The sequence below is a fragment of the Fistularia commersonii genome, chromosome 26, assembly GCF_037954325.1.
Source record: "Fistularia commersonii isolate RoL2024-O1a breed Wild chromosome 26, RoL_Fcom_v1.0, whole genome shotgun sequence".
Lineage (NCBI taxonomy): Eukaryota > Metazoa > Chordata > Actinopteri > Syngnathiformes > Fistulariidae > Fistularia > Fistularia commersonii.
In genome coordinates, this window is record NC_141309.1 from 10,874,141 (window position 1) to 10,885,000 (window position 10,860).

A 10,860-nucleotide genomic window follows, 5' to 3' on the forward strand; every position below is an offset into this window, starting at 1 on the left:
TAGTTCTGCCTGCTGTCTTTTGGTCATTGTAACAGTTTCTAGTCCATACATCATCGCTGGTCTCACCACTGTCTTGTACATCTTTCCTTTTATTCTGGACGATAGTCTTCTATCACACAGTACCCCTGACACTTTTCTCCACCCGTTCCAACCTGCTTGGACCCGTCTCTTCACCTCTTTTCCACACTCTCCGTTGCTCTGGACTGTTGACCCTAAGTACCTGAAATCCTCCAGCTTCTTGATCTCCACTCCCTGTAGCCTCACCGTTCCACCCGAGAGTAAGTTGAAAATATACTGTGATGTGCAATAATGATATTAATAATGATAATCACAGAGAGCAGTAATGCTATCATCCCACCTTTAGAGGAAAGTTGTTGAGAGATGTGTTATGAGATCCAGTGCTGCAGCGAAAACGTAGCTGTTGTTCATGGGTGGATTCTGGCATCTCCATACCCAGGCTGCCTGTGGAGACCTCACGGCGCTCATATGCAGTGCAGGTTATACCAGTGAAGTGAGCTGGTCGAATCAAGTGTGCCTCCATCACAATGTTCTTTGAAACCTGAGAAAATCCATGGATTTACTAATACATTTTAATTCTTGCAGATTTTTCCTTAAAATCTAGTCATACACCTTTTGGAAGTAGAATTACTCAGTTAATTGATTCCTCCAATTTTGATGAAAACGGTCAGACAGATATTGGAAAAAAAAAAAACAGGGAAAAAAAAAAAAAGGGTCGAAAGATCCTACCACAGAGAAATCTTGAGCATGGCTGTGTAGCTGAGGCCAGGCCAGACTCTCCAAAGAGACAACAATTGAGCTGCATGCCCTCTTCTCTCTCTGAGCGAGTGCCAGGATCTGGTTGTCCACATGCATCAGGTTACTGCCCATCTCTACCAACAACTCTGATAACTGGACAAAAAGGACAATTTAGTCTTCAGGCTATTGACGACATAGCTGTGCATGCAAGACATTCAAACACATGCACATAAGATACATTATTGTTACCTCTTGCAGCTGTTGGACATATTCCATAAATTTCTCCATCATTTGGGCTACATAAAGTACATCCACAGAGTCAGTGAAGCCAGCTGCCTCCAGGGTGTATGTGTGCACTTGATGTGCCAAAGTAACAGCATTTGATGTATTGATAGGGCTCTGCAAAAGGTTGAAAAAGGGTTTCATAATAATTAAATCTATATTTAACATTTTACTGAACAGGATTATATCGGAAATTTTAGCCATAGCACTGACCAGGATGAATGTATGTAGGACTTGGGTGATGCCATTAGTGTAATGACAGTTTGTGTAGTTGCCTTCCTTCCACTTTCCTGTGCGATCACAATGACGTGAGGCTTTTTTCTGCTCAATACCTCCCTCAACAGGCAAGGAAGGATAACGCAGTTGCAGGCAGTACTGATGAGAAGTGATACCTGCCAGAGTTCTTGGCCACCTAGAGTTTTATACCGATAAAAAAATTAGCCCAGCACACATGTGGATATGTAACATTGATCACTGTGACTCCAACCAACCTGAACTCTCCTCGATTGTTCACAACTTTATCCTCTGGACAGAAGGAGGCACTGTTCTCAAGCACCACTATTTCAACAGAGCGAGATGTGTTGCCCCTCCCAGTAGAAACCACACATTCCCACTCTCCACTGGCTTCCACATGTACGTTGAACAGAATAAGCTCGCTGGATATTTAGAATATAGAGCAATCATTCTTACACAGTGCCATGTTCAACAAGTTTCTGAATAGATCAGACATTTATCTCATTCAAAATGTAACAACGATAACGGAATACAGCACAATCAAAGATCATTTATCCACCTGGTAATGAAGGTGCAGTCATGTAACACACTGTTCTCCAGCTGGACACCCATCTCTGGATCAGAGGTCACCAGCTGACCATTGTGATGCCAATGCAAGGTGGTAAATTTGTCCACCAAGGCAGCGGTGCAATGAAATGGCAGACGATCACCTTTGAAGACCACTTGACGTTTGGATGGTAGTAATGTCAAGGTGTGCAGCTCCAGAGGTCCCTCTAAACAACACAGGTGAGAAGTAACATTTAAATATGACTCAGCTCTATCATTGGTCGTGGACGCTTAAATTATTCCACAATATTGTATATTTGTACTGTTGTCCAGAGCAGATCACATGCAGGCACTAAACAGTAATAACTCTCAAATGTCATTTTTAAGATCGATTGTGAAATCAAATGCCTCGTCTTATTAAGGATCTCACCACAGCTAAGCTGGCTTTCTCTGAGTCCACGAAGAGGCTTCCCCCTCAGGCTCCTTGGGTAGGCACACAGTGTTTCATCCCCCAGGCGGGCTGAGCTGCTGCGAAAGAATCCTGGGACCCAGCGTAAGCCACAGTCACAAGACAGGTAGTCTGAATTGAAGTTCCTGATGACAGAAAACATATCTCATGGAATATAAAAAGGAATGAATGTTCTCTTTCACTCCTAGGTAGTACATATAGGCCCCACATATCATAATATCATACTTTAAATATTATATTGTTGCATCCATCCAAATAATATGTTTGTATTGAGACATTGCAGATTCAATCTGGAACAAACCCAGGTTTTTATTCCAAGGACATGAAAAACATCTGCTATTCAGGAGGGTGAATCTTCATGATAAAAAATGTATATATATTACATATCTACAATTCTTAGGTTTTAAATCACAGTAACTATCATCTCAGAACACCCAGGAAAATATTAATGCTCTTAAGACTGAAATATAACACTCACACTTGCTTGAGGGACAGGAGCTCCTGAAAAACCCCTGCCTCCAAAGTTGATATGATGTTTCCAGAAAGGTTCCTAGCAGTACATAAATAAGAATAAGTTTGTTTGGCGTCAGAAAGACAGACACAATATTTTATGTAAAGATCGTATCTCTCTTACAATTTAGTGAGATTGGTCAAACCCAGGAACATCTGTGATGTCAGGCAGCCAATGCGATTGTTGGACAGATCACTGAAAGTATGAAAAGACAGAACAATGCATTTTTTGTTTTACGATTCAAGAAAACACAGATAGCGATATCTAAGCTCCCTCATTGCTGTTGTTGTTTGTGATTTTTGCTTCTGTCACCCACCGTGGATCTACCACCATATAATTCTCATTTATTTTTCATGACTAGAGCATTTAAAGTTAAACATAAACAATCCCTACCACTTTCCCTTATCTCCATTCCACGGAACACCAGTAAAAGTTTATCTCAAAGCAAGGCCCCTGTTCTGCTGTCCACCCCAGAGTGTGATGTATAGCCACAGCCGGAGAGAGATCTGCTCTGTTGCACCTCTGACACTACCCAGCAGAGAGCTGTCCAGAGCATGTGTTTATCTCCCCCTGTTTGTTTTGAGAAGCCCCAGACCTTGCAGGGAAAACACAAGTAGGGGGAGGAGGGAAGGGGAGTCATGCGGTGCAGCACAGACGACCAGCTTCAACCTGCACCGCAACCAGACATCTGTGTCCAAAAGCACAATGAATGAGCAGCAAGTGGCTGCAAACAGTCGTACTGTCACAATGACTGATCTGTGTGGAGCCTCTGCTTGAGGTTTCTATGGTAGCCAAATGAGCGCCATGTCACCAGAGAGGACGTTGCACAAGAAAACAAAATTCAGAAAAGGTTTTTCTGATGACACCTACACTCTGAGCTCACGGTAAAGTGACAGGTCTGCTGTTACCTACCAAACAAGCATATGGTTAGATTTAAGGGTCTCTCTGTTTTTAACCGTTTACTGACAGGTTATTTATAACCTGAATTAGCCCATATCTTTCAAGCTTTCATTAACAGTTCATTATTTCTGATTATCGTTTATGTTAATGTATTTGTTAATGTTTACTCACAGTTTCCGAAGCTCAGACAGGCCTTGGAAGGCTCCGGGCATGATGGTGCTGATTAAGTTGTGTTTGAGATCCCTGAAGAGACAAATAATGTCAGTAAGAAAGCATATGCTGGAAAAATGTTGACAAATCTGACCTATTAGTTGCTGAAAATGGCTTTTTCTTTTAGATCAAATGAAAATACAATGACCCATTACTGTCTCTCCATCTAGACAAACACAGGGTTTTCTGCACGGATAGCAACCACCAAACCTGGATGTGAGGAAGAAGCACATACCTTTACATCTCATAGCAATGAGTTAGGTATTTGCTTTTCCTTCATACAGCGTGACTTTTTCCATGCTCACCATTACCAGTGCCGTACTATTTATACAACTGCTTTGAAAGTCTAATGTCATATTTTCTGCTGTACTCCCCGCCCCATTTACTGTACCTTCTTAATTCACACCCATGTGTTAAAACAGTTTTCAAAATCCGCATCAATGACCTGCCTTAGATGTTTTAACCAAAACATATTTTTTTCATACTGTTTAGGATCAACTGATGGTTATGTGCATAATTATGAACCTCACTGATGATGATCCATCTTCCTAGAACAAGAGTAAATCTTTTTCATTTGGCCTGTTTAGAAAGTAAGCTTTCCCATTAGGTCACAATCATTGATATCCTCAACACCTGGATTTTTCTCAACTGAATTTCCACAATGTAAACTGATGATGCAACAACTAGGGGGATTTTTTTGACTTTGATTCAGTTATCTCTCATCACCATCCAAAAACATGGCTCACACCATGTCCGACCTCAGGCATCTCTTAACCAGTAATTTGTTGCTCTTAAGAGATGTGCCATTTTGATCAAGCGAGACTTGGGAAATAGCTTTAGGAAGACGATTTGCAGAAAAAAATAGACCTAGTAATAGAACAAGAATACAGTAAGAGATTGGGTATTTTGCTGCCTGTCCTGGAAATGTCTATCATTGCTCTTATCTACAACTATAGACTAATATTTCGTCAGGTTTACAAGTAGCGTGATTTTCTACCTTCACTCAAGAAACAGAGAAAGAGAGAGAGAGAAAGAGAAAAAAACACTTGCTGAGATGGAATAAATAGATACATCTATCAACACCTATCATACATTTTTTTTTGTAAGTGAAAATATCACTTACTCGTACACTGTTAATAGCATTTCGATATTTAATACCGGTAACTTAGTATGAAGTTGAATGTCCTATGGTACTTAACATTGCAGAATTAAAACAATTAGTGGTGTAGTTTCAAACCAAAAAAGGAATGAACAGGAATACATATACAATAACATGGTTTGTAATAACATACATGCTGCTGACATGCTATGGAATTAAGCAATGACCTACAAATATTATACAGACAGGAATGTTTGACCACATTGACAAATTGAAAATGGATTTTGGGGTTTTCTCTACAGAACTAAAAGAATCATAGAACAGGGAAAACCAACAGAATTTCAGTCAAACGTTTCCACAGAGAACTCTATATTGTGCCTTAAGATATGGAACAATTCGGAAAATGTTTTTTGCTGCTGATCGTGTTGGAATGTCTCCCCCTGCTGTGCTCAGGTGCCTCTTGCACAAGAGCCAAACTTAGATGACATAATCAAATCAGTAAAAAAAAAAAAAATCTGGATAGCCGTTGTTATATTCCAGTTTAAGGTAACTTCAGAGTATTTTTGTGCTGTTAAACGAGGACAAAACCTAGTCATATTTTTTATAGAGAAATGAGCAGCACAAATAATATGTGATTTCTGCAAATAAATATATTGCCCAGTTTTATACCCACTCTCCAACAAGAAATTTGGGCCAAACATCTGGATTTTATGAATTTTTCTGCTTATGCCAGAAGCCCAAGACAATACAACGTAGGGTGTAAACAGTCTGGTATTGACGGGCCACATTTTCTGATAAACTCTTGCCACCAAGCCGGGAATGTGGAGGAGCTCAACAGAGTCAACATGGCTTTGAGCATTAGACCTACAATAAACCAATCATAAGCTATAAATACAAATAAAAGCTCTCGTTCGCCACCGCGAGCCAACTTAAATCTCTAGTATAGCCCTTCATCGCTCTCCCCTCGGTATTGCAAATGATTTTACTGATATACAGCAGAAAGCAGAGATCCAGCATAGCTCAAACACAGGTGATGACTTGTCAGAGTGCCCTCTGCAGCAGACAAAAGCTTTATAACCCTGTGGCCTTGTCACTGACAATTGCTATCACCAACATAGAGGATTAAAACAGAAACAGGAAATACTAAAAAATGCCACAAGGTTTCTCTGCATTCAATTATTGCCATTAAGATGACAAGAACTTTATATTATATCATCTGTCGCCGCATTCACGTTTTGTTATGTTTGATAGAATTGTGACAAACTATAATCTGAATATGAATAAATATTATTTCTGTGCGTCTGGTGTTTCCGAACCTTGGCAACGAAGGGCTTCGGCTCCGTCCCGACACGGGACCAGGGAGATTAAGTTGTCGAGAGCTCAAGTTTACACCAAGTCAAAAAAATGGCTATTGTCTTGGACCTTTACTGATAAGAGTGTCATTTCCATCCCGATCAATGAGGTTGGTTCTCTGCCACTCTGAGGAGTCATTGCTCTGCTGGTATACAGGATGAGCACCTGGGCCTCATGCAGGCAGGAGAGGAGCAGTGTGCTCACGGGGCAACGAGAGGATAATAATGAAGACATCGTCTATGAAGCGCTCCTGACGTGGAGTGCTCCATTATCAGGAGAAAGCAGCGGGGACTGGAGTGCTCCACTGACATTGTTTAGGCCCCGGCCCTGGAGGGAGCTGGGAAAATGACTGAAGCAAGGGAATGGCCGCTCATTATCGGCAGACTGGAATCAGGAATTTCCTGTTCCTGGATTTTTTTATGGAAAGCCGTAGCATTCCAGAGCCACTTTTTCTATACTGTAATTCTCTGTATCTTCTGTTTCAAATACAGCTCAAATTCACTCTGTAAAATAAAGCCAAGTAGAATATACCGGCATTTTGGGGTCCTGATAAAGGTCAGGGGAGGCCGTTTTTGTGCCACATGCCATTTCCTGTCTGATTGCCTTCTCTAGCAGAGGCTGTTGCTCGTTTATTTTTACAGTTTCCTATTTCTCCTCTTTTGCCTGCTAGCTTCCCCCTTCAGGGAGGGGCAAAAGGGTTAGGGGATTCAGTGCTAAGCAAAATTGTCCCTGTGTATGGCCCAGACCCCACCTCCCAACTCCTCAACACACTTACTCACAATGGGGGCTCTGTAACACGGGCCCCAAACACACTCCTGCCTTTCCCCTAAAACAGGAAACCAGAATCTGCGGAGTTGTTGTTTTTCTACTAATTTCCTGATTTGCTGCCCCCCTCCCCACATCATTTTCTTTATTTGTTCTGGTTCCTGCCAGATTGGATGCCTAATCAACTATGCATTCATGTTCAACATGAAACCAACTGTGTTGTGGTCTACAGAGAGTGGCGCTCCTAAGAATGAGCAAATATAGAATTAGGAGCTATTTATGCATTATTGCTGGAAAACTCAGTGTCAAGCCTGACAGTTATCTGTTGTTTGGCCTCCATCACGGTAACACGGGGCTGAGGGGCTCAGCAAGATTTGAAACAAAATCTGGATTTAAGAGCATGGGCTTTAAAGACATATACAGAAATAGCAATTTATACATTATTTGAAGTGTTAAGTTTCCCAAGTTGATTACATGTTTTTTCTAGTCTGTAGCAATGGGACCCACAGGTTATTCTGCCAGGAAAAACTCTGGAACCTTGAACTGTCATTGACTTCAGCTCTGGTTTTAGGAGCAGCCTAGAGACAGGGCAATGCCCAATTTGGCAGCTCCATTGGGTTCATGAGATCTAGCAGCATAGCCATGAGGAAAGAATGGGACATTGTGTGGAAAGAGAAATACAGTGTCTGAACATGGGTCTGCGGGTGGGTCGGGTATGAAAAAGGGTTGTTGGTCTCAAGTGACTGGTTCCAATAATATTTGTGAAACACTATCTTTACATTTTCTTTTTTACGAGTCAGTTCTTTTCGACAGAAAGACTGATCAGTCTGATTGTTCCGCTTTACCAAGGAGTTGACGGATAAAGGTTCAAATCAGAGCACACTTTCCAACGGGTCAGGAAACAGGAATAAATGCCTCTTTTTCAAATTATCTTTCAATAAGGAGATGCATGTCTGCGACTGAATGTTCAGCCATTGTGTTCGCTCTAGTATGTGTAGAATTGGGGGGGGGGGATACAGTGAGGGCTGGAGTTGGAAGAGGGGATGATGCAAAAATAAAGCAAAAAAGGAACACAAACGGAAATGTTGGGGGGAGTAAGTTAAGAAAAAGCTCAAGTTTCCTCTGGAAGAATATGTCATTGAAGCCGTATAAAGTTTGCCAAGTAAGTGTGCAAAATAGAGTTACTGAATATAAAGTGTACAGTTTGGTAATGGGCTTATGAGAAGCCTTGCTCACTCTTTCAATAAACCCTCAGAGCCATGACTGTGTTAGGCTTGCAATACAAACACCCTGTTCCTTCATTTTATCTGAAAGACACATCTGGAGTCTATCAACTCCAACAGCACCCCCCTTTCTGTTTCCATTCTCCGGCGAGCTTAACCCCTTCCTCACCCGCTCCACCTCTAAAAGCTATGTACTCTCATTAGGTGACCATTGCCTAACTGGAAGCCATTCAATGACTAATGCAGGAAAAACATTAACACAAATAGAAATGAAACTCCCCAGTCTAACCTCCACAGCTGGACCGTACGACTATCGGAGCAGTCGGCTGGTACAGTGTGAACCCTCTCAAACCAGGGCTGGTCTAGACAGCAGGGCTCCTTGCTGTGTCTGTAAATTCTGCTATGTTTTTACATGCTATACCGCTGCCCAGCTCAGTTGTGTTCCAACTCATCAAGGTAATTTACTTGGCCTCTGTGGAAATAATCTATCGCTGAGGAAAAACAACCTCAGATTTATATAAGACAACCTGCAGTAGCAGTGTTTCTCACTCTCTCCTCCCTTCTTTCCTAGCCTGTCAGGCCACCATGAGGTCTTGAGCCACCTCGGCTACACATCCCCAACCTCAGATGGTGAGGCCGCTTAAACGGGCCAAACTTTTTAACCCCCACATGTTCAGAATGACAGCTGTGATTTCCAGGACTGTTAAATTAGGCCTCGAGCCCCTCTCCCGTTTCGTTCAAGCGATATTATTTTTGTTAAAACCGGTCACGATTTGATTTGCATACGTCATATTTAATAAATACCATGTGTTCACACATTGACTAAAATCATCCAACACCTCGTGATTATAAGGCACGGCGGTCGGTGACCGACAGGCGAGAAATCATATCGGACCCTTATGCAAAGTCTACAGTGTCGCACACGCCCCGAATGTCTGACCAGTCCTAACTACCAATATCTCTCCCGCCTTTCAGACCTCTCCACTGCGGCGACCTTCTCGTCCCTCATCCATCATCGGCGCTGCCCTCTGCTCTTCCTCTCTGCTCCCTGCTCTCTCTCTCCCCTAGGGGTGAACAGACCTGTAATGAGGGCCCCTTGTGCCTTGCCTGCCTGTCCTGTGTCCCATGGTGCAGTGGGGCCCAGTTGGACAAGAGCCAGACTGCCTCGGCCCTCTTTGCTCATTATTCTCATTACCTCGCCTCAAATCAGTGCAGGACATGCTGGGATCTGTCCACAACTCATAAAGGTCCCGGCTCGTTAGCCGGGCTGCCAGCATCAGCTCCCATCAGAGAGGGTGTTCACAAGGTAGAGGTACTTTGATAGGTACAATCACACTACAGCAAGATCACTTGTATGTGCACGCATGTGTGTGAGTGACCATATAACAAGCCCTGCCGCAGAAACCAGGTATGATTTAACTCGCAAATACTAGAAATTATGTATTTTGAAATTTCAAATGTAGCTGTTGGATGGCAGGGCTGTTTGAAAGAGCTATGAAAACACAGTAGTCCAGTTAGAGGGCAAAAACAAACAAGACTAAATTGCTCCTCTGCACTTGGGAGGTTTGGCAGGTTATGAAGGCAATAGTGGGTTTGAGGAGGTTTGTCCCAATGAAAGGGCTAACTGTGTAGATTTCTGCACTGTCTGGCCCTGGTCAGAAAGGAGGGTGGCCTGGAGCGGTGTTCTCCTGCTAACAACAGCAGATCTGACGGCATTCAAAATCTGAAATGACTGTGCGGGTGTGAGTGTATTTCTGCTGAAAGGGTTAGCGGGGCACTTTGAAGTGATAAGAAATTAAGCCAGAGCGACTCTGCTCAGAAGCACACTCAGAATTTCAGCACATATTGAAGTCACAACAGAGATGGACGGTCAGTGTGTGTGTGTGTGTGTGTGTGTGTGTGCTGTCTGGGAGCAGACTGTGTTTATCCTTGTCACATAGGGCAAGATGTGCGGTGAAATTCCCTGATGTTTGTTTACCCAGTCCTAGTGGGCTGGACTTAGATTACAGCACTGACCACATAATATGACTAACTGTTCACGACTGCTCCAAATGACAAGCACATGCATGGCAACATACTGGAAGGAATAACAGGACCTGAGCCGAAATGGCTGGTTAAAGAGGCAAAACATTGACATTTCACTTCTAAATTTATCCCCTCGCTTGGGCCACCCCCATTCTTGTAATGCCGAATTTGAATGTGGTATTTTTCACATCAGATCAGGCACAGATTTTCCCATGCTTTGGTGTAATTATTTGCTGCGCCGGGCTTTATTAAAGGTTGATGGTGTCAGTTGAGTGAGTGGACCTCCGGTGAGTGTCAGAGGGCCAACTGAGATTGAGAAAGAGGAGTGAATTGAGGCATCCAACTTTCAACACTTGCCAACTTCTTCATATAGGGGTATAAATATGTGTGTGTTTTAGTTTGTATGCCTGTGACTATTCTCAAGACTTTGTTCAGAGCCCCCAGAAAAGGCTCCACCCTGTTGCCCCCTGCTAGTTCGGTCTCAACC

General features: G+C 42.7%; 1 protein-coding gene across 1 annotated transcript in view; it reads right to left on the bottom strand.

The window, feature by feature from the left end:
• adgra2 (adhesion G protein-coupled receptor A2) overlaps positions 1-10,860 on the bottom strand; it is a 37,188-nt gene that overhangs the window by 8,314 nt on the left and 18,014 nt on the right. The window contains exons 3-12 of the mRNA XM_086174093.1: positions 3,870-3,941; positions 2,922-2,993; positions 2,766-2,837; positions 2,249-2,412; positions 1,832-2,045; positions 1,530-1,694; positions 1,252-1,450; positions 1,006-1,155; positions 748-909; positions 359-559 (exon numbers count right to left, since the gene is read on the bottom strand). Of these exons, the coding sequence (XP_086030219.1) occupies positions 359-559; positions 748-909; positions 1,006-1,155; positions 1,252-1,450; positions 1,530-1,694; positions 1,832-2,045; positions 2,249-2,412; positions 2,766-2,837; positions 2,922-2,993; positions 3,870-3,941 (1,471 nt within the window). The remainder of the gene's footprint in view (positions 1-358; positions 560-747; positions 910-1,005; positions 1,156-1,251; positions 1,451-1,529; positions 1,695-1,831; positions 2,046-2,248; positions 2,413-2,765; positions 2,838-2,921; positions 2,994-3,869; positions 3,942-10,860) is intronic.